Source organism: Oncorhynchus clarkii, chromosome 10 (assembly GCF_045791955.1).
Source record: "Oncorhynchus clarkii lewisi isolate Uvic-CL-2024 chromosome 10, UVic_Ocla_1.0, whole genome shotgun sequence".
NCBI lineage: Eukaryota > Metazoa > Chordata > Actinopteri > Salmoniformes > Salmonidae > Oncorhynchus > Oncorhynchus clarkii.
Genome location: NC_092156.1, coordinates 68,171,147 through 68,195,707, shown reverse-complemented (window position 1 = coordinate 68,195,707; position 24,561 = coordinate 68,171,147). Strand labels below are relative to the sequence as shown.

General features: G+C 41.2%; 1 protein-coding gene across 2 annotated transcripts in view; it reads right to left on the bottom strand.

Annotated features, from left to right (window-relative positions):
• Nucleotides 1-9,092: 9,092 nt before the first annotated feature.
• LOC139419053 (coronin 2Aa) overlaps nt 9,093-24,561 on the bottom strand; it is a 67,085-nt gene continuing 51,616 nt past the window's right edge. The window contains exons 10-12 of one of the 2 annotated variants that reach the window (XM_071168929.1): nt 14,446-14,536; nt 12,522-12,784; nt 9,093-12,301 (exon numbers count right to left, since the gene is read on the bottom strand). In XM_071168929.1, the coding sequence (XP_071025030.1) occupies nt 12,170-12,301; nt 12,522-12,784; nt 14,446-14,536 (486 nt within the window). In that variant the 3' untranslated portion in view covers nt 9,093-12,169. The remainder of the gene's footprint in view (nt 12,302-12,521; nt 12,785-14,445; nt 14,537-24,561) is intronic. The other variant, XM_071168930.1, reaches the window with a different exon arrangement.

Sequence of the window (24,561 nt, the reverse complement as noted above, 5' to 3'; positions counted from 1 at the left end):
ATGACAGCTTGGACCTTAGCGGGATCCATCTTAATGCCTTCAGCGGAAATAACAGAACCGAGAAATGTGACGGAGGAGGCATGAAAAGAGCACTTCTCAGCCTTCACAAAAAGACAATTCTCTAAAAGGCGCTGGAGGACACGTCGAACGTGCTGAACATGAATCTGGAGTGACGGTGAAAAAATCAGGATATCGTCAAGGTAAACGAAAACAAAGATGTTCAGCATGTCTCTCAGGACATCATTGACTAATGCCTGAAAGACAGCTGGAGCGTTAGCGAGGCCGAAAGGAAGAACCCGGTATTCAAAGTGCCCTAACGGAGTGTTAAACGCCGTCTTCCACTCGTCCCCCTCCCTGATGCGCACGAGATGGTAAGCGTTACGAAGGTCCAACTTAGTGAAAAACCTGGCTCCCTGCAGGATCTCGAAGGCTGAAGACATAAGAGGAAGCGGATAACGATTCTTCACTGTTATGTCATTCAGCCCTCGATAATCTATGCAGGGGCGCAGGGACCCGTCCTTCTTCTTAACAAAAAAAAACCCCGCTCCGGCGGGAGAGGAGGAGGGGACTATGGTACCGGCGTCAAGAGCTACAGACAAATAATCTTCGAGAGCCTTACGTTCGGGAGCCGACAGAGAGTATAGTCTACCCCGGGGGGGAGTGGTTCCCGGAAGGAGATCAATACTACAATCATACGACCGGTGTGGAGGAAGAGAGGTGGCCCTGGACCGACTGAACACCGTGCGCAGATCGTGATATTCCTCCGGCACCCCTGTCAAATCACCAGGCTCCTCCTGTGAAGAAGAGACAGAGGAAACAGGAGGGATAGCAGACATTAAACATTTCACATGACAAGAGACGTTCCAGGAGAGGATAGAATTACTAGACCAATTAATAGAAGGATTATGACAAACTAGCCAGGGATGGCCCAAAACAACAGGTGTAAAAGGTGAACGAAAAATTAAAAAAGAAATGGTTTCGCTATGATTACCAGAAACAGTGAGGGTTAAAGGTAGCGTCTCACGCTGAATCCTGGGGAGAGGACTACCATCCAGGGCGAACAAGGCCGTGGACTCCCTTAACTGTCTGAGAGGAATGTCATGTTCCCGAGCCCAGGTCTCGTCCATAAAACAGCCCTCCGCCCCAGAGTCTATTAAGGCACTGCAGGAAGCTGACGAACCAGTCCAGCGTAGATGGACCGACAAGGTAGTGCAGGATCTTGAAGGAGAGACAGGAGTAGTAGCGCTCACCAGTAGCCCTCCGCTTACTGATGAGCTCTGGCTTTTACTGGACATGAAGTGACAAAATGACCAGCAGAACCGCAATAGAGACAGAGGCGGTTGGTGATTCTCCGTTCCCTCTCCTTAGTCGAGATGCGGATACCTCCCAGCTGCATAGGCTCAGCACCCGAGCCGGCAGAGGAAGATGGTAGTGATGCGGAGAGGGGGGCAACGGAGAACGCGAGCTCCTTTCCACGAGCTCGGTGACGAAGATCAACCCGTCGCTCAATGCGAATAGCGAGTTCAATCAAGGAATCCACGCTGGAAGGAACCTCCCGGGAGAGAATCTCATCCTTAACCTCTGCGCGGAGACCCTCCAGAAAACGAGCGAGCAAAGCCGGCTCGTTCCAGCCACTGGAGGCAGCAAGAGTGCGAAACTCAATAGAGTAGTCTGTTATGGATCGATTACCTTGACATAGGGAAGACAGGGCCCTGGAAGCCTCCTCCCCAAAAACAGATCGATCAAAAACCCGTATCATCTCCTCCTTAAAGTCCTGATACTGGTTAGTACACTCAGCCCTTGCCTCCCAGATTGCCGTGCCCCACTCACGAGCCCGTCCAGTAAGGAGAGATATGACGTAGGCGACACGAGCAGTGCTCCTGGAGTAAGTGTTGGGCTGGAGAGAAAACACAATATCACACTGGGTGAGGAACGAGCGGCATTCAGTGGGCTCCCCAGAGTAACACGGCGGGTTATTGATTCTGGGCTCCGGAGATTCGAAAGCCCTGGAAGTGGCCGGTGGATCGAGGCGGAGATGGTGAACCTGTTCTGTGAGGTCGGATTCTTCTGTTACGGTGCGTGAATGAGGACCCAAAAGCGAATTAATGTAAACAGAGCTTCTTTAATAACCAAACATAGGTAGGCTCAGATGGACCGGCAGATTCCGACAGGACAGGACAAGGTTGCAGCAAACATGACGATAGTCTGGTTCAGGCATGACTAACACAAACAAGAATCCGACAAAGACAGGAGCAGAAAGAGAGAGAGATATAGAGACCTAATCAGAGGGAAAAAGGGAACAGGTGGGAAAAGGGGTGAACGAGGTAGTCAGAGAAGACAAGGGACAGCTGGGGGAAAGAGGGGGAGAAAAGGTAACCTAACACGACCAGCAGAGGGAGACAGGGTGAAGAGAAAGGACAGAAACAAGACACAACATGACAGTACATGACACATCTAAAGCCTTTTATTTTGGGGTGTTGCTATAGGCCACCAAGTGCCAACAGCCAGTATCTAAATAATATGTGTGAAATGCTTGATAGTGTACAGTATGTGATGTAAACAGGTCTACTTTCTCAACCTGAATATTGACTGGTTTCATCAAGCTGTCTGCTCAAGAGGAAGTTTCTCATTTTAACCAGTGCCTGTAATCTGGTTCAGGTTATTAATCAACCTACCAGGGTGTTTACAAACACTACAGGAACAACATCATGTATCACATGTATTGATCACATTTGTACTAACACTGTAGAACTTTGTTGTAAAGCTGTATCCGTACCCATTGGATGCAGTGATCACAATATAGTGACTATATCCAGGAAAGCCAAAGTTCCAAAAGCTGGGCTTAAAATAGTCTACACAGACTTTGCTGTGACTCTTATGTGGATGATGTTCAAAATATTTGTTGGTCTAATGTGATTAATAAGGAGCATCCAGACGCTGCACTTGATGCATTTATGAAATTGCTTATTCCAATTATTGATAAACATGCACCTGTTAAGAAACTGACTGTTAGAACTGTTAAGGCTCCATGGATTGATGAAGAATTAAACAACTGTATGTTTGAAAGAGATGGTGCAAAAGGAGTGGCTAATAAGTCTGGCTGCACATCTGACTGGCTGACTTACTGCAAATTGAGAAATTATGTGACTCAACTCAACAAAAGAAGAAGAAACTGTATTATGAATCCAAGATTAATGATATTAAGAATGATGGAAAATACACTTTGGAATACTTTAAATGAAATTATGGGCAGAAATTATTATGTTGCCAATTATTTGAATGATTACTTTATTGGCAAAGTGGGCAAACTTAAGCAGGAAATGCCGACAACGAACCGTGAGCCATCGTACTAATGCATAAAAAAATAATAATAATGAAAGAAAAGCATTGCAAGTAAGAATTTTGTAAAGTTAGTGTGGGAGATGTGGAAATATTATTGTTATCGATCAATAATGACAAACCTCCTGGCATTGACAACTTAGACAGGAAGCTACTGAGGATGGTAGCTGATGATGATAGCCACTCCTATCTGTCATATTTTTAATCTGAGCCTAGAGGAAAGTATTTGTCCTCAGGCCTGGAGGGAAGCCAAAGTCATTCCGCAACCCAAGAGTGGTAAAGCGGCCTTTACTGGTTCTAACAGCAGACCAATCAGCTAGCTGCAAGCTCTTAGCAAACTGTTGAAAAATATTGTGTTACACCAAATACAATGCTATTTCTCTATAAACAAATTAACAACAGTCTTTCAGCATGCTTATAGAGAAGGGCATTCAACATGTACTCCACTGACACAAATGACTGATGATTGGTTGAAAGAAAGTGATTACAAGAAGATTGTGGGAGCTGTACTGTTAGATTTCAGTACAGCCTTTGATATTATTGACCATAACCTGTATTTTGAAAACGTACATTACCAGTCAAAAGTTTGGACACACCTACTCATTCAAGGGTTTTTCTTGATTTTTACTATTTTCTAACTTGTAGAATAATAATGAAGACATCAAAACTATGAAATAACACATATGGAATCATTTAGTAACCACCCCAAAATATTTTGATTTGTTTAACTTCACTAGGGTAGGGGGCAGCAGTCGGAATTTTGGATGAAAAGCATGCCCAAATTAAACGGCCTGCTACTCGGGCCCAGAATATATGATATGCATATACAGTAACTGGTAGATCCGGATAGAAAACACTCTAACGTTTCCAAAACTGTTAAAATAGTGTCTGTGACTATAACAGAACTGATTTGGTAGGCGAAAACCTGAGACAAATCCATTCAGGAAGTTTTTTGGGGGAGGTTTTGTAGTTTTCTATTCAATACCATTACAGTATCCATTGACTTACGATTCAATTTGCAGTTCCTATGCCTTCCACTAGATGTCAACAGTCTTTAGAAATTGTTTCAGGCTTGTGTTCGTATAAATGAGGGAGTAAGACCAGTCTTAATGAGTGGACCCTGACGTGTCACAGAGCTTTTTCATGCGCAATCCCGAGAGAGTGCATTTCTTGTTTACCTTTTATATTGACAACGTTATTGTCTGGTTGAAATATTATAGATAATTTAGGCTAAAAACAACCTGAGGCTTGAATATAAACATCGTTTGACATGTTTCTATGAACTTTACGAATACATTTTTTTTTGTCTGCCTGTTTTGACTGCGTTTGAGCTTGTGGATTACTGAAGAAAACGTGTGAACAAAAATTAGGTTTTTGGATATAAAGAGACTTTATCGAACAAAAGGAACATTTATTGAGTAAATTAATGTCTTCTGAGTGCAACCATATGAAGATCATCAAAGGTAATGGATTCATTTTATCTCTATTTCTGAGTTTTGTAACGCTTCTGCTTGGCTGGTTACTGTTTGTAATAATTTGTCAACTGGGCTATGTTCTCAAATAATCGTAAGGTATGCTTTCGCCATAAAGCATTTTTTATATCTGACACCGTGGTTGGATTCACAAGAAGTTAATCTTTAAACCTATGTAAAATATGTTTTGTTTTCTGAATTTTTATAATGAGTATTTCTGTATTTAAATTTGGCACTCTGCAATCTCAGTGGATGTTGGCCAGATGGGACGCTAGCGTCCCACATACCCTAGAGAAGTTTTAACACCCTTTTGGTTACTACATGATTACATTTGTGTTATTTCATAGTTTTGATGTCTTCACTATTATTCCACAATGTAGAAAATAAAGAAAAACCCTGGAATGAGTAGGTGTGTCCAAACTTGGTACTGTATGTGTTATGGCTTTTCAACCTCAGCTCTGAATCCACGATATGGCAATATGGATATTGGTTTTCTTTAATGGAAACATCTCTAATGTCAAACATGTAAAGTGTGGTGTACCGCAGGACAGCGCTCTAGGCCCTCTACTCTTTCTATTTTTAACAATGACCTGCTACTGGCATTAAACAAAGCATATGTGTCCATGTATGCTGATGATTCAACCCTATGCACATCAGCAACCACAGCTAATGAAGTCACTGCAACCCTTACAAAGAGTTGCAGTCTGTTTTGGAATGGGTGGCCAGTGATAAACTAGTCCTGAACATCTCTAAAACTAAGAGCATTATATTTGGTACAAATCATTCCCTACATTCTAAACCTCAGCTGAATCTGGGAATGAATGGTGTGGCTGTTGCACAAGTTGAGACTATATTACTTGGCGTTACCTTAGATTGTAAACTGTCATGGTCAAAACATATACAGTGCCTTGCGAAAGTATTCGGCGCCCTTGAACTTTGCGACCTTTTGCCACATTTCAGGCTTCAAACATAAAGATATAAAACTGTATTTTTTTGTGAAGAATCAACAACATGTGGGACACAATCATGAAGTGGAACGACATTTATTGGATATTTCAAACTTGTTTAACAAATCAAAAACTGAAAAATTGGGCGTGCAAAATTATTCAGCCCCCTTAAGTTAATACTTTGTAGCGCCACCTTTTGCTGCGATTACAGCTGTAAGTCGCTTGGGGTATGTCTCTATCAGTTTTGCACATCGAGAGACTGAATTTTTTTCCCATTCCTCCTTGCAAAACAGCTCGAGCTCAGTGAGGTTGGATGGAGAGCATTTGTGAACAGCAGTTTTCAGTTCTTTCCACAGATTCTCGATTGGATTCAGGTCTGGACTTTGACTTGGCCATTCTAACACCTGGATATGTTTATTTTTGAACCATTCCATTGTAGATTTTGCTTTATGTTTTGGATCATTGTCTTGTTGGAAGACAAATCTCTGTCCCAGTCTCAGGTCTTTTGCAGACTCCATCAGGTTTTCTTCCAGAATGGTCCTGTATCTGGCTCCATCCATCTTCCCATCAATTTTAACCATCTTCCCTGTCCCTGCTGAAGAAAAGCAGGCCCAAACCATGATGCTGCCACCACCATGTTTGACAGTGGGGATGGTGTGTTCAGGGTGATGAGCTGTGTTGCTTTTACGCCAAACATAACGTTTTGCATTGTTGCCAAAAAGTTCAATTTTGGTTTCATCTGACCAGAGCACCTTCTTCCACATGTTTGGTGTGTCTCCCAGGTGTCTTGTGGCAAACTTTAAACAACACTTTTTATGGATATCTTTAAGAAATGGCTTTCTTGCCACTCTTCCATAAAGGCCAGATTTGTGCAAAATACGACTGATTGTTGTCCTATGGACAGAGTCTCCCACCTCAGCTGTAGATCTCTGCAGTTCATCCAGAGTGATCATGGGCCTCTTGGCTGCATCTCTGATCAGTCTTCTCCTTGTATGTGCTGAAAGTTTAGAGGGACGGCCAGGTCTTGGTAGATTTGCAGTGGTCTGATACTCCTTCCATTTCAATATTATCGCTTGCACAGTGCTCCTTGGGATGTTTAAAGCTTGGGAAATCTTTTTGTATCCAAATCCGGCTTTAAACTTCTTCACAACAGTATCTCGGACCTGCCTGGTGTGTTCCTTGTTCTTCATGATGCTCTCTGCTCTTTTAACGGACCTCTGAGACTATCACAGTGCAGGTGCATTTATACGGAGACTTGATTACACACAGGTGGATTGTATTTATCATCATTAGTCATTTAGGTCAACATTGGATCATTCAGAGATCCTCACTGAACTTCTGGAGAGAGTTTGCTGCACTGAAAGTAAAGGGGCTGAATAATTTTGCACGCCCAATTTTTGAAATATCCAATTAATGTCGTTCCACTTAATGATTGTGTCCCACTTGTTGTTGATTCTTCACAAAAAAATGCAGTTTTATATCTTTATGTTTGAAGCCTGAAATGTGTCAAAAAGTCGCAAAGTTCAAGGGGGCCGAATACTTTCGCAAGGCACTGTAGATTCAATGGTTGCAAAGATGGGGAGAGGTCAGGCTGTAATAAAGAGATGCTCTGCTTTTTGGACAACACATTTCACAAAGCAAGTCCTGCAGGCTCTAGTTTAGTCTTATCTTGGTTATTGTCCAGTCATATGGTCAAGTGCTGCAAAGAAATTCCTAGTTAAGCTGCAGCTGGCCCAGAACAGAGTGGCATGTCTTGCTCTTCATTGTAATCAGAGGGCTAATATTAATACTATGCATGCCAGTCTCTCTTGGTTAAGAGTTAAGGAAATACTTACTGCTTCACTTCTTGTTTTTATAAGAAACATTCATGTGTTGTAAATTCCAAATTGTTTGCATAGTCAACTTACACACACACTTACCCCACCAGACATGCAACCAGGTCTTTTCACAGTCCCCAGGTCCAGAACAAATTCAAGGAAACGTACAGTATTATACACAGCCTTGAGTGCATGGAACTCCGTTCCATCTTGTATAGAGCAAGTGAACAAAAACTCTGGTTTAAAAAAAACTAATGAAGCAACACCTCATGGCACAACACCTCTCCCCCATGTGACCTACTCGTTGTGTGTATGTACTAACATGTATGTACACACACACACACACACACACACACACACTGCATGTTAATGTACGTAAATTGTCAAGTATTTTGTCTGTAATGTCTTTTTCGTTATGTGCCGGACCCCAGTAAGACTAGATGTCACCATTGGCGTTAGCTAATGAGGATCCTAATAAATCAAATCAAATAATGTGTCCCCTATTAATCTCTATGGTTTGTCCCCACAACTTCCTGAATGCAAGGCCCTCCCCTTCCTCATAAAAGATTATGGATATACAGGGTGCTTCCCGAGTGGCGCAGTGGTCTAAGGCACTGCATCGCTAGCTGTGCTACTAGAGATTCTGGGTTCGAGTCCAGGCTCTGTCCCAGCCGGGCCGTGACCAGGAGACCCATGGGGCGGCACACAATTGGCCCAGCGTCGTCCTGGTTAGAGGAGGGTTTGGCCGGGAGGGATGTCCTTGTCCCATCGCGCCCTAGCGACTCCTGTGGTGGGCCAGGTGCAGAGCACGCTGACACGGGTCACCAGGTGTACAGTGTTTCGTCCGACACATTGGTGTGGCTGGCTTCCGGGTTAAGTGGGCATTGCATCAAGAAGCGTTTTGGAGGATGCACGGCTCTCGGCCTTCGCCTCTGACTGTCCGCCCTAACAATGGGAGTCTTCGTCCACAAAGCTGGGGTGTCTAGCTCCCGGTGGGGTGTCTAGCTCCCGCCTATCCTTTCTTTGGATTGGTAGATACTTCTCATTATGTTGACGTCAACCACCTGTATTCAATGGAGAAAGATGCTATGCTTACTAGCCTCATGCCATGAATGTGCATAGCCATCTCGAGACAACACCGATATAAAGTAGCCGGGATGTCACGTGTCTTACATATCAGTACACTTGCAACCACCTAAGCATTACGAAAACTTATTTTAAAACAAACATAGCAAATAAGCCATTCATTGTTTTATTGACAAAATGTGACACTTTCTCATTGACCTCCATACAAAAACTCCTTGCTGGAGGGAGTCAGATTTTCCGGTAGTTGGATCTCCCTCTTCCTCTTTGTCATAATGCACCTGAACCATAGAGATCGATGGAGGACTAGTGCACAAAAGCCTGTTTTAACATGGGAAGTGCCATTGAGGACTTTCACAATTTTGAAGTAGTCAACTGGGCGGGACTTCAAATGTGTATCAAAAGACTTGAAAAAAGACGTAAATTATCCAAAGTAATGTTTTCACCTATTTTTTTATTCTCTACACCTGATGTAGTTCTTGATATATATAAAAACAATATTAAACATAACAGGAACAAAATTAGAATCATTTCATAAATTGTTCACTGTATTTGTGAGTTGTGTGAACACCAGTAATAATATTCGTTCTGAAAGACATCATAATACCTATACAAAAGGAAACTAAAATTGCAGCTTGATTCTTAGGCACAGTAAGGCTCAGTCATGATATTGCCCAGCAGAAACCCACCATTTTCAACTTATTTATACAGATGTCCTTGTTTCCAATGAGCAAGATAATGCTAGTGATCGTAGTGTATGTCCCTCAAACTACTGCTCTTTCTACTGCTAAAATATTGCTTCTGTAAAAATGTAAATGGGACACACACACAGTTTGGGGATTTAAAATGCCATCAAGTCCCTGGAATGGACTTTGTGATTTGGTCTTGACCGTATCTTTTCTGAAGAAAAATGGGATACAGCAGTCGGTGAAGTCTACAATGCTTAAAGAGGCCCAAGCACCAAAGTAGTAGTACAGGGATGTGATTGCCAGATATCTAGCCATTGTAGTTGGCAGTAAATGCAAAAGGTCTACAAAAGACCGAGAGACCTATTGCTAAAGTACACATGCCAAGCTAGACTACATGCACTCCACAATGACCATCTGGATTACAATAACAGTCGCTTTCCGGATTGTTTCTGAGACTGTCTTCCCTAAGGTGCCATTAGCTAAGTAGTGACTCCATTCAGTCAAGTACCATTTATAAATATTACCCTTCAAATGGCAATACTCTGACTGAGCTACAGTGGCCTACATACAATAGCATTTATGAGCTGACAAATAAGGCTAAAACCAAACACATTGCAGGTGCCCTGGCCCACTTAGTGCAATATTATCCAAGCATATGCAGTTACATGTTAATGTTTATTAATAAATCTATACTAGCGGTGACAATGGTTGGCTTGCCCTCATGCTGCTCTTTGACCACGGTTCTCTATGGGGATAGGGGATGTCTTCTCTAGATGCCTCCTCACAAGTGTTGAATAGCTCACAATTATATTTTGGCGTATGTGTGCCGTGCTTGTGTAAAATGTTGCTATTTAAATACAGTCAAACGTTGGCCTCTTGCTTTTCTTTGGACAGGGGCAGTGGGTCTCTGATTGTCTAACTAACATATTATGATGCACAATTACAGAGAAGTTCCAATCCCATTTCTTGCCATAGTATTTCCATTTCAAAATATTATGAACCACCAAGTACTTGCAGAGGAGGCTGGCGGGAGGAGCTATAGGAGGATGGGCTCATTGTAATGGCTGGAATGGAATAAATGGAATGATATCAAACACAAATGTTTGACTCTGTTACATTCATTCCATTCCAGCCATTAAAATGAGCATGTCCTCCTACAGATCCTCCAACCAGCCTCCTCTGTAGTGCATCACAAAAGCAATGGACATCATATCAAAAACAAAGGCTTAGTGTTATCCTGAACAAATGAGCCTGCTCCAAACACATATATTCCCTTTTACAGTTTCCTCTGTTGTTTTCAAGAGACAACCCAATCACTTGGGTCAGCACTTACACATGAACAACACAGTTATCAAGTTCCCTGTTAAGTCATATATTACACAATGGCTTTTTCAGGTTCATTCAATCCCTTTTTTAAAACAATCATTCCTACTTTTACACAGTGGCTTCGGAACAATGAAAACAGATGGACCAGCACCAAACAGAAAAACTTTGTGTGGCCTACCAACCAACAACCCATCTCTGCACATGATGTGGTGTGTGTGTTATCTGATAGTGTTAGACATACTCAATGGTGTGCCTGAAGCATGGCTGTGGCCACTGGTGTGAAAACATGCCTCTGTAATTGGTCATCATTCCATACTACCTTTTTTTTGTCAACAAATTAAAAAAAACAGAATAAATAAATGCAATTTTAAAAACGACAAGTGAGATTCCCTGTGCTGCTTTCGGGAAAAATAAATGGTGTATTTAAAAGCTGCTGGGCAACGATTGTTCTTTCAGTTGATTGATCTTTCACCAGTTTACCAGTCATTAAAACAAAACGCAGCTTCATTAAAGTTGGACTCAGTGAAATGACGTTGCCACGAGCAGCACCGCAGATATTGTGACGAGTGAGATGCAAGACTTCGTTCTCACACAGTCACACACTGTATCGGCGCATGTGCACGGGTTCGCTTCACGCTGTTCACACAACGGTAGCGGGACAAAATGAAGCGGGGAAGTTTCGCCTCGCGCTTCAACGCCCTTAGTTGTTGTGGAAATTGACCCACTATGTTTACTTTCTGCATCTACGTCATATCGCTGAGTCTACCTTTAAATGCAAAAGAGCCAAATTGACTCAATATATACAAAATGACGCACGTCTCTTTCCCCCCTCTCTCTCTCTCACCCACACATATACTCTGTCATTCTAGATGTAGACATCACCGCAGACATCTCCACCAACATCCATCCATGTACAGTTGTTTAAATATGCAAAATCACAAGGCATAGGAAATCAATTCAGTGTATCTTACAATCATGTGTGACATCTGCTCCCATCCGGACAACATTCAAATATAACCAGCAGACAACCACAGCATCTTTTAAAGACAGGCACGTCCATCTTATTTTCATTCGTTTTCAAATAAAAAGGGCATAAACATGTTTTTTTGTACCACAAAAACAAAACTAAAATACATCAAACTTGCATAGCTCTGAAGTGTACAAAAGGAAAAAGGAACTGACTTTGGGGAGAGGAGCAGGGAGAGGGACAAGTGGCTTGCATGTATGTTGATGCAGTAGCATTAAAATATGATACATATTGAGGAGTGACAGAGAGTCTATGGGTGTATGTACATATATGGGGGGCATGAGAAGCCCTGGTGAGGCTTTGACCCATCCACATAGACAGATAGTGTTCTGCGATGAGACAGCGAGGCCCCTGGGAAGGGCCCTTGTCTTTCGAGTAAGGAAGGTGGGGGTCGAGGGGTGTTAATTACAGTGAGACCCCCAGGGTGAGAGAGCGGGGGAGGGGGTGGTCAGAGAGTAATCCAGTAATCTCAGTGCGAGTCCTGGGAATTCCTCACGTTGTTGATCTCCAGCTCCAGCTGCTTGATGCGTACGTCCCTCTGGTTGAGCATCTCCCGCAGACGCCTGATCTCCTCCTGCTGCTTGTGGAACTTCAGACGCAGCTGCACACCCAAAACACACACACACACACACGGAACACACATTGAGAAAGAATGTTGGTGAGTGCAAGACTAGGGCCAGCATATTTTCTGACCCTATATAGTCACCTACAAAACTCCTACCCTACCCATGATGGGATAGGATACAGTCAGTACAGCCTCCATAGACTAAACCTTCCCCAGCCCACGGTAGAATAGTATACAGCCAAGCTGGGTAACTCACATCGAAACCGCCCCATACCTCGTTCTCTGTTTTGGGAGGCGAGCAGAGCGTGGGGTCCTGTCCATTGCTGACAGACGTCTTACTCCTGCACTCCTTGTTGCCAAGCTGGTCCTGGATGTACGCCAGCTGCAGTTGGCCTGGTCGGCTCTGGGACCTCCGAGTGCCCAGGGAGTTGCCCAGCCCCTTACTGCCCAGGCCGGAGCACAGCTCCGGGTAGGAGTCCGGTACTTGACTCCCAGGCTTCAGAGACTGGAGCACCGGGCCTAGTGGAGGTGGATGTTGAGAGAGCAAACATGATGTTAATGTAATGATTACCTTCTTACTGTCTCACATATGGTTGGTTGATGATAACACAACACAATGCTATCATTGTCGAGATTTCTGATGGATGGAGCCAAGATGATGGATGGAGCCAAATACAGGACCATTCTGGAAGAAAACCTGATGGAGTCTGCAAAAGACCTGAGACTGGGACGGAGATTTGTCTTCCAACAAGACAATGATCCAAAACATAAAGCAAAATCTACAATGGAATGGTTCAAAAATAAACATATCCAGGTGTTAGAATGGCCAAGTCAAAGTCCAGACCTGAATCCAATCGAGAATCTGTGGAAAGAACTGAAAACTGCTGTTCACAAATGCTCTCCATCCAACCTCACTGAGCTCGAGCTGTTTTGCAAGGAGGAATGGGAAAAAATGTCAGTCTCTCGATGTGCAAAACTGATAGAGACATACCCCAAGCGACTTACAGCTGTAATCGCAGCAAAAGGTGGCGCTACAAAGTATTAACTTAAGGGGGCTGAATAATTTTGCACGCCCAATTTTTCAGTTTTTGATTTGTTAAAAAAGTTTGAAATATCCAATAAATGTCGTTCCACTTCATGATTGTGTCCCACTTGTTGTTGATTCGTCACAAAAAAATACAGTTTTATATCTTTATGTTTGAAGCCTGAAATGTGGCAAAAGGTCGCAAAGTTCAAGGGGGCCGAATACTTTCGCAAGGCACTGTATATATATTATTTTACATCAGAACATTTGAATTACGAACACAATTTATAACCAAATCAAGGTTCAAAGACATGATAGAGGACGATGGAATATAAACTCTACGGGGTCTTCTTTGCACAGGACATTGCAGGGTAGTATATATTGTATGAATGGTGCATAATTGGCAACTTCCTGGCCATTCACATGACAAATGAGAATATCACATCTCGTAGAGGAGCAAATAGGATGCAGCTGAGGCTTTTAGGCAGACATGGGTTCAAACACTATTTGAAATACTTCAACTGGGCTAAATTGAGTTTGCCAGGGGCAATGAAACCAATAGAATAGTATCAAAACTGCAAACCCCGCCCATCTGGTACTCCAGGCAGGCTAAAGCAAAATGCTCCACATTTTTGAAAGATTTTAAATAATATTTGAACCCAGGTCTGCATCTACTGTAGGTAAACAGATTATATGGTCAGCTAAAGGGACATCTTGATCCTCCTTTGACCTTTTCACTGTAGGGGGCAGCAAATGGAATCCATGTTATCTCAAACAGAGAACTAATATTCAGCATTAGGCCCTATTAGGACCTTGGATTGAGAGACAGCATTGTGACCTTGCTGTAAATGAAAGCGCCTGCATGTCTGATGGCTGACCCCTTACACTGATAATCCATATTCTGATCATATTGAAATACACAATACACTTTTTGATACATAATGTATAAATATCCCTTGAATATACGTATACTACTGATAATGTACAAATCTCTTTTGAATACAGTTCTTCGTTTCCTCAGTGTAGCCAGCTACTTGTGCTTTTCTACTGCAGTTTCCCCATTGCATAATTCATGTTATTAAACTATGGAGAAACAGCATACGATAACCCTGCCTATCCCCACGACCACCCTCTCTCTGTGGTGGTGACCTCTGACCTTTGTCAATGCCGCTAAGCCACTCCTCGGCCGACATGGCGGCCGCGCTCGCCGCCGTCATGGGGTAGATGTCATCCTGGTACGACTCCGACTACAGGGGATGCAAATACACACAGTTGATGCCGTGTTTGTCATGTTTTCACTACATTGCAATAAAGCATTTGGATCAGTAGATTGTGACTACATTGTGTTCTAGTGCTCAGTAGATTGACTATTTGTGTTCTAGTGCTCAGTAGATTGACTATTTGTGTTCTAGTGCTCAGTAGATTGTGACTACATTGTGTTCTAGTGCTCAGTAGATTGTGACTACATTGTGTTCTAGTGCTCAGTAGATTGTGACTACATTGTGTTCTAGTGCTCAGTAGATTGTGACTACATTGTGTTCTAGTGCTCAGTAGATTGTGACTACATTGTGTTCTAGTGCTCAGTAGATTGTGACTACATTGTGTTCTAGTGCTCAGTAGATTGTGACTACATTGTGTTCTAGTGCTCAGTAGATTGTGACTACATTGTGTTCTAGTGCTCAGTAGATTGTGACTACATTGTGTTCTAGTGCTCAGTAGATTGTGACTACATTGTGTTCTAGTGCTCAGTAGATTGTGACTACATTGTGTTCTAGTGCTCAGTAGATTGTGTGTTCTAGTGCTCTGACATTGTGTTCTAGTGCTCAGTAGATTGTGACTACATTGTGTTCTAGTGCTCAGTAGATTGTGACTACATTGTGTTCTAGTGCTCAGTAGATTGTGACTACATTGTGTTCTAGTGCTCAGTAGATTGTGACTACATTGTGTTCTAGTGCTCAGTAGATTGTGACTACATTGTGTTCTAGTGCTCAGTAGATTGTGACTACATTGTGTTCTAGTGCTCAGTAGATTGTGACTACATTGTGTTCTAGTGCTCAGTAGATTGACTATATTGTGTTCTAGTGCTCAGTAGATTGTGACTACATTGTGTTCTAGTGCTCAGTAGATTGACTATTTGTGTTCTAGTGCTCAGTAGATTGTGACTACATTGTGTTCTAGTGCTCAGTAGATTGTGACTACATTGTTCTAGTGCTCAGTAGATTGTGACTACATTGTGTTCTAGTGCTCAGTAGATTGACTATTTGTGTTCTAGTGCTCAGTAGATTGTGACTACATTGTGTTCTAGTGCTCAGTAGATTGTGACTACATTGTGTTCTAGTGCTCAGTAGATTGTGACTACATTGTGTTCTAGTGCTCAGTAGATTGTGACTACATTGTGTTCTAGTGCTCAGTAGATTGTGACTACATTGTGTTCTAGTGCTCAGTAGATTGTGAGTGCTCAGTAGATTGTGACTACATTGTGTTCTAGTGCTCAGTAGATTGTGACTACATTGTGTTCTAGTGCTCAGTAGATTGTGACTACATTGTGTTCTAGTGCTCAGTAGATTGTGACTACATTGTGTTCTAGTGCTCAGTAGATTGTGACTACATTGTGTTCTAGTGCTCAGTAGATTGTGACTTCATTGTGTTCTAGTAGATTGTGACTACATTGTGTTCTAGTGCTCAGTAGATTGTGACTTCATTGTGTTCTAGTGCTCAGTAGATTGTGACTACATTGTGTTCTAGTGCTCAGTAGATTGACTATTTGTGTTCTAGTGCTCAGTAGATTGTGACTACATTGTGTTCTAGTGCTCAGTAGATTGTGACTACATTGTGTTCTAGTGCTCAGTAGATTGTGACTTCATTGTGTTCTAGTGCTCAGTAGATTGTGACTACATTGTGTTCTAGTGCTCAGTAGATTGTGACTACATTGTGTTCTAGTGCTCAGTAGATTGTGACTACATTGTGTTCTAGTGCTCAGTAGATTGTGACTACATTGTGTTCTAGTGCTCAGTAGATTGTGACTACATTGTGTTCTAGTGCTCAGTAGATTGTGACTACATTGTGTTCTAGTGCTCAGTAGATTATGACTACATTGTGTTCTAGTGCTCAGTAGATTGACTATTTGTGTTCTAGTGCTCAGTAGATTGTGACTACATTGTGTTCTAGTGCTCAGTAGATTATGACTACATTGTGTTCTAGTGCTCAGTAGATTGACTATTTGTGTTCTAGTGCTCAGTAGATTGTGACTATATTGTGTTCTAGTGCTCAGTAGATTGTGACTACATTGTGTTCTAGTGCTCAGTAGATTGTGACTACATTGTGTTCTAGTGCTCAGTAGATTGTGACTACATTGTGTTCTAGTGCTCAGTAGATTGTGACTACATTGTGTTCTAGTGCTCAGTAGATTGTGACTACATTGTGTTCTAGTGCTCAGTAGATTGTGACTACATTGTGTTCTAGTGCTCAGTAGATTGTGACTACATTGTGTTCTAGTGCTCAGTAGATTGTGACTACATTGTGTTCTAGTGCTCAGTAGATTGTGACTACATTGTGTTCTAGTGCTCAGTAGATTGTGACTACATTGTGTTCTAGTGCTCAGTAGATTGTGACTACATTGTGCTCTAGTGCTCAGTAGATTATGACTACATTGTGTTCTAGTGCTCAGTAGATTGACTATTTGTGTTCTAGTGCTCAGTAGATTGTGACTACATTGTGTTCTAGTGCTCAGTAGATTGTGACTACATTGTGTTCTAGTGCTCAGTAGATTGTGACTACATTGTGTTCTAGTGCTCAGTAGATTGACTATTTCTGCTCTAGTGCTCAGTAGATTTACTATTTGTGTTCTAGTGCTCAGTAGATTGACTATTTGTGTTCTAGTGCTCAGTAGATTGACTATTTGTGTTCTAGTGCTCAGTAGATTGACTATATTGTGTTCTAGTGCTCAGTAGATTGTGACTATATTGTGTTCTAGTGCTCAGTCAATTGTGACTACATTGTGTTCTAGTGCTCAGTAAATTGTGACTACATTGTGTTCTAGTGATCAGTAGATTGACTATTTGTGTTGTAGTGCTCAGTAGATTGTGACTACATTGTGTTCTAGTGCTCAGTAGATTGTGACTACATTGTGTTCTAGTGCTCAGTAGATTGTGACTACATTGTGTTCTAGTGCTCAGTAGATTGTGACTACATTGTGTTCTAGTGATCAGTAGATTGTGACTACATTGTGTTCTAGTGCTCAGTAGATTGTGACTACATTGTGTTCTAGTGCTCAGTAGATTGTGACTACATTGTGTTCTAGTGCTCAGTAGATTGTGACTACATTGTGTTCTAGTGCTCAGTAGATTGTGACTACATTGTGTTCTAGTGCTCAGTAGATTGTGACTACATTGTGTTCTAGTGCTCAGTAGATTGTGACTACATTGTGTTCTAGTGCTCAGTAGATTGACTATTTGTGCTCTAGTGCTCAGTAGATTGACTATTTGTGTTCTAGTGCTCAGTAGATTGTGACTACATTGTGTTCTAGTGCTCAGTAGATTGTGACTACATTGTGTTCTAGTGCTCAGTAGATTGACTATTTGTGCTCTAGTGCTCAGTAGATTGACTACATTGTGTTCTAGTGCTCAGTAGATTGTGACTACATTGTGTTCTAGTGCTCAGTAGATTGTGACTACATTGTGTTCTAGTGCTCAGTAGATTGTGACTACATTGTGTTCTAGTGCTCAGCAGATTGTGACTACATTGTGTTCTAGTGCTCAGTAGATTGTGACTACATTGTGTTCTAGTGCTCAGTAGATTGTGACTACATTGTGTTCTAGTGCTCAGTAGATTGTGACTACATTGTGTTCTAGTGCTCAGTAGATTGTGACTACATTGTGTTCTAGTGCTCAGTAGATTGTGACTACATTGTGTTCTAGTGCTCAGTAGATTGTGACTACATTGTGTTCTAGTGCTCAGTAGATTGACTATTTGTGTTCTAGTGCTCAGTAGATTGTGACTACATTGTGTTCTAGTGCTCAGTAGATTGTGACTACATTGTGTTCTAGTGCTCAGTAGATTGTGACTACATTGTGTTCTAGTGCTCAGTAGATTGTGACTACATTGTGTTCTAGTGCTCAGTAGATTGTGACTACATTGTGTTCTAGTGCTCAGTAGATTGTGACTACATTGTGTTCTAGTGCTCAGTAGATTGTGACTACATTGTGTTCTAGTGCTCAGTAGATTGTGACTACATTGTGTTCTAGTGCTCAGTAGATTGACTACATTGTGTTCTAGTGCTCAGTAGATTGTGACTACATTGTGTTCTAGTGCTCAGTAGATTGTGACTACATTATGTTCTAGTGCTCAGTAGATTGACTATTTGTGTTCTAGTGCTCAGTAGATTGTGATTACATTGTGTTCTAGTGCTCAGTAGATTGTGACTACATTGTGTTCTAGTGCTCAGTAGATTGTGACTACATTGTGTTATAGTGCTCAGTAGATTGTGACTACATTGTGTTCTAGTGCTCAGTAGATTGTGACTACATTGTGTTCTAGTGCTCAGTAGATTGTGACTACATTGTGTTCTAGTGCTCAGTAGATTGTGACTACATTGTGTTCTAGTGCTCAGTAGATTGACTATTTGTGTTCTAGTGCTCAGTAGATTGTGACTACATTGTGTTCTAGTGCTCAGTAGATTGACTATTTGTGTTCTAGTGCTCAGTAGATTGTGACTACATTGTGTTCTAGTGCTCAGTAGATTGTGACTACATTGTGCTCTAGTGCTCAGTAGATTGTGACTACATTGTGTTCTAGTGCTCAGTAGATTGACTATTTGTGTTCTAGTGCTCAGTAGATTGTGACTACATTGTGTTCTAGTGCTCAGTAGATTGTGACTACATTGTGCTCTAGTGCTCAGCAGATTGTGACTACATTGTGTTCTAGTGCTCAGTAGATTGACTATTTGTGTTCTAGTGCTCAGTAGATTGTGACTACATTGTGTTCTAGTGCTCAGTAGATTGACTATTTGTGTTCTAGTGCTCAGTAGATTGTGACTACATTGTGTTCTAGTGCTCAGTAGATTGTGACTACATTGTGTTCTAGTGCTCAGTAGATTGTGACTACATTGTGTTCTAGTGCTCAGTAGATTGTGACTACATTGTGTTCTAGTGCTCAGTAGATTGTGACTACATTGTGTTCTAGTGCTCAGTAGATTGTGACTTCATTGTGTTCTAGTGCTCGGTAGATTGTGACTACATTGTGTTCTAGTGCTCAGTAGATTGTGACTTCATTGTGTTCTAGTGCTCAGTAGATTGTGACTACATTGTGTTCTAGTGCTGAGTAGATTGACTATTTGTGTTCTAGTGCTCAGTAGATTGTGACTACATTGTGTTCTAGTGCTCAGTAGATTGTGACTTCATTGTGTTCTAGTGCTCAGTAGATTGTGACTTCATTGTGTTCTAGTGCTCGGTAGATTGTGACTACATTGTGTTCTAGTGCTCAGTAGATTGTGACTACATTGTGTTCTAGTGCTCAGTAGATTGTGACTACATTGTGTTCTAGTGCTCAGTAGATTGTGACTACATTGTGTTCTAGTGCTCAGTAGATTGTGACTACATTGTGTTCTAGTGCTCAGTAGTTTGTGACCACATTGTGCTCTAGTGCTCAGTAGATTATGACTACATTGTGTTCTAGTGCTCAGTAGATTGACTATTTGTGTTCTAGTGCTCAGTAGATTGTGACTACATTGTGTTCTAGTGCTCAGTAGATTGACTATTTGTGTTCTAGTGCTCAGTAGATTGTGACTATATGTGTTCTAGTGCTCAGTAGATTGTGACTATATTGTGTTCTAGTGCTCAGTAGATTGTGACTACATTGTGTTCTAGTGCTCAGTAGATTGTGACTACATTGTGTTCTAGTGCTCAGTAGATTGTGACTACATTGTGTTCTAGTGCCCAGTAGATTGTGACTATATTGTGTTCTAGTGCTCAGTAGATTGTGACTACATTGTGTTCTAGTGCTCAGTAGATTGTGACTACATTGTGTTCTAGTGCTCAGTAGATTGTGACTACATTGTGTTCTAGTGCTCAGTAGATTGTGACTACATTGTGTTCTAGTGCTCAGTAGATTGTGACTACATTGTGTTCTAGTGCTCAGTAGATTGTGACTACATTGTGCTCTAGTGCTCAGTAGATTATGACTACATTGTGTTCTAGTGCTCAGTAGATTGACTATTTGTGTTCTAGTGCTCAGTAGATTGTGACTACATTGTGTTCTAGTGCTCAGTAGATTGTGACTACATTGTGTTCTAGTGCTCAGTAGATTGTGACTACATTGTGTTCTAGTGCTCAGTAGATTGACTATTTCTGCTCTAGTGCTCAGTAGATTTACTATTTGTGTTCTAGTGCTCAGTAGATTGACTATTTGTGTTCTAGTGCTCAGTAGATTGACTATTTGTGTTCTAGTGCTCAGTAGATTGACTATATTGTGTTCTAGTGCTCAGTAGATTGTGACTATATTGTGTTCTAGTGCTCAGTCAATTGTGACTACATTGTGTTCTAGTGCTCAGTAGATTGTGACTACATTGTGTTCTAGTGCTCAGTAGATTGTGACTACATTGTGTTCTAGTGCTCAGTAGATTGTGACTACATTGTGTTCTAGTGCTCAGTAGTTTGTGACCACATTGTGCTCTAGTGCTCAGTAGACTATGACTACATTGTGTTCTAGTGCTCAGTAGATTGACTATTTGTGTTCTAGTGCTCAGTAGATTGTGACTATATGTGTTCTAGTGCTCAGTAGATTGTGACTATATTGTGTTCTAGTGCTCAGTAGATTGTGACTACATTGTGTTCTAGTGCTCAGTAGATTGTGACTACATTGTGTTCTAGTGCTCAGTAGATTGTGACTACATTGTGTTCTAGTGCCCAGTAGATTGTGACTATATTGTGTTCTAGTGCTCAGTAGATTGTGACTACATTGTGTTCTAGTGCTCAGTAGATTGTGACTACATTGTGTTCTAGTGCTCAGTAGATTGTGACTACATTGTGTTCTAGTGCTCAGTAGATTGTGACTACATTGTGTTCTAGTGCTCAGTAGATTGTGACTACATTGTGTTCTAGTGCTCAGTAGATTGTGACTACATTGTGCTCTAGTGCTCAGTAGATTATGACTACATTGTGTTCTAGTGCTCAGTAGATTGACTATTTGTGTTCTAGTGCTCAGTAGATTGTGACTACATTGTGTTCTAGTGCTCAGTAGATTGTGACTACATTGTGTTCTAGTGCTCAGTAGATTGTGACTACATTGTGTTCTAGTGCTCAGTAGATTGACTATTTCTGCTCTAGTGCTCAGTAGATTTACTATTTGTGTTCTAGTGCTCAGTAGATTGACTATTTGTGTTCTAGTGCTCAGTAGATTGACTATTTGTGTTCTAGTGCTCAGTAGATTGACTATATTGTGTTCTAGTGCTCAGTAGATTGTGACTATATTGTGTTCTAGTGCTCAGTCAATTGTGACTACATTGTGTTCTAGTGCTCAGTAGATTGTGACTACATTGTGTTCTAGTGCTCAGTAGATTGTGACTACATTGTGTTCTAGTGATCAGTAGATTGACTATTTGTGTTCTAGTGCTCAGTAGAGTGTGACTACATTGTGTTCTAGTGCTCAGTAGATTGTGACCACATTGTGTTCTAGTGCTCAGTAAATTGTGACTACATTGTGTTCTAGTGATCAGTAGATTGACTATTTGTGTTGTAGTGCTCAGTAGATTGTGACTACATAGTGTTCTAGTGCTCAGTAGATTGTGACTACATTGTGTTCTAGTGCTCAGCAGATTGTGACTACATTGTGTTCTAGTGCTCAGTAGATTGTGACTACATTGTGTTCTAGTCCTCAGTAGATTGTGACTACATTGTGTTCTAGTGCTCAGCAGATTGTGACTACATTGTGTTCTAGTGCTCAGTAGATTGTGACTACATTGTGTTCTAGTCCTCAGTAGATTGTGACTACATTGTGTTCTAGTGCTCAGTAGATTGTGACTACATTGTGTTCTAGTGCTCAGTAGATTGTGACTACATTGTGTTCTAGTGCTCAGTAGATTGTGACTACATTGTGTTCTAGTGCTCAGTAGATTGTGACTACATTATGTTCTAGTGCTCAGTAGATTGACTATTTGTGCTCTAGTGCTCAGTAGATTGACTATTTGTGTTCTAGTGCTCAGTAGATTGTGACTACATTGTGTTCTAGTGCTCAGTAGATTGTGACTACATTGTGTTCTAGTGCTCAGTAGATTGACTATTTGTGCTCTAGTGCTCAGTAGATTGACTACATTGTGTTCTAGTGCTCAGTAGATTGTGACTACATTGTGTTCTAGTGATCAGTAGATTGTGACTACATTGTGTTCTAGTGCTCAGTAGATTGTGACTACATTGTGTTCTAGTGCTCAGCAGATTGTGACTACATTGTGTTCTAGTGCTCAGTAGATTGTGACTACATTGTGTTCTAGTGCTCAGTAGATTGTGACTACATTGTGTTCTAGTGCTCAGTAGATTGTGACTACATTGTGTTCTAGTGCTCAGTAGATTGTGACTACATTGTGTTCTAGTGCTCAGTAGATTGTGACTACATTGTGTTCTAGTGCTCAGTAGATTGTGACTACATTGTGTTCTAGTGCTCAGTAGATTGACTATTTGTGTTCTAGTGCTCAGTAGATTGTGACTACATTGTGTTCTAGTGCTCAGTAGATTGTGACTACATTGTGTTCTAGTGCTCAGTAGATTGTGACTACATTGTGTTCTAGTGCTCAGTAGATTGACTATTTCTGCTCTAGTGCTCAGTAGATTTACTATTTGTGTTCTAGTGCTCAGTAGATTGACTATTTGTGTTCTAGTGCTCAGTAGATTGACTATTTGTGTTCTAGTGCTCAGTAGATTGACTATATTGTGTTCTAGTGCTCAGTAGATTGTGACTATATTGTGTTCTAGTGCTCAGTAAATTGTGACTACATTGTGTTCTAGTGATCAGTAGATTGTGACTATATTGTGTTCTAGTGCTCAGTAAATTGTGACTACATTGTGTTCTAGTGATCAGTAGATGACTATTTGTGTTCTAGTGCTCAGTAGAGTGTGACTACATTGTGTTCTAGTGCTCAGTAGATTGTGACCACATTGTGTTCTAGTGCTCAGTAGATTGTGACTACATTGTGTTCTAGTGCTCAGTAGATTGTGACTTCATTGTGTTCTAGTGCTCAGTAGATTGACTATTTGTGTTGTAGTGCTCAGTAGATTGTGACTACATTGTGTTCTAGTGCTCAGTAGATTGTGACTACATTGTGTTCTAGTGCTCAGTAGATTGTGACTACATTGTGTTCTAGTCCTCAGTAGATTGTGACTACATTGTGTTCTAGTGCTCAGTAGATTGTGACTACATTGTGTTCTAGTGATCAGTAGATTGTGACTACATTGTGTTCTAGTGCTCAGTAGATTGTGACTACATTGTGTTCTAGTGCTCAGTAGATTGTGACTACATTGTGTTCTAGTGCTCAGTAGATTGTGACTACATTGTGTTCTAGTGCTGAGTAGATTGACTATTTGTGTTCTAGTGCTCAGTAGATTGACTATTTGTGTTCTAGTGCTCAGTAGATTGACTATATTGTGTTCTAGTGCTCAGTAGATTGTGACTACATTGTGTTCTAGTGCTCAGTAGATTGACTATTTGTGTTCTAGTGCTCAGTAGATTGACTATTTGTGTTCTAGTGCTCAGTAGATTGACTATATTGTGTTCTAGTGCTCAGTAGATTGACTATATTGTGTTCTAGTGCTCAGTAAATTGTGACTACATTGTGTTCTAGTGCTCAGTAGATTGTGACTACATTGTGTTCTAGTGCTCAGTAGATTGTGACTACATTGTGTTCTAGTGATCAGTAGATTGACTATTTGTGTTCTAGTGCTCAGTAGATTGTGACTACATTGTGTTCTAGTGCTCAGTAGATTGTGACTACATTGTGTTCTAGTCCTCAGTAGATTGTGACTACATTGTGTTCTAGTGCTCAGTAGATTGTGACTACATTGTGTTCTAGTGCTCAGTAGATTGTGACTACATTGTGTTCTAGTGCTCAGTAGATTGTGACTACATTGTGTTCTAGTGCTCAGTAGAGTGTGACTACATTGTGTTCTAGTGCTCAGTAGATTGTGACTACATTGTGTTCTAGTGCTCAGTAGATTGTGACTACATTGTGTTCTAGTGATCAGTAGATTATGACTACATTGTGTTCTAGTGCTCAGTAGATTGACTATTT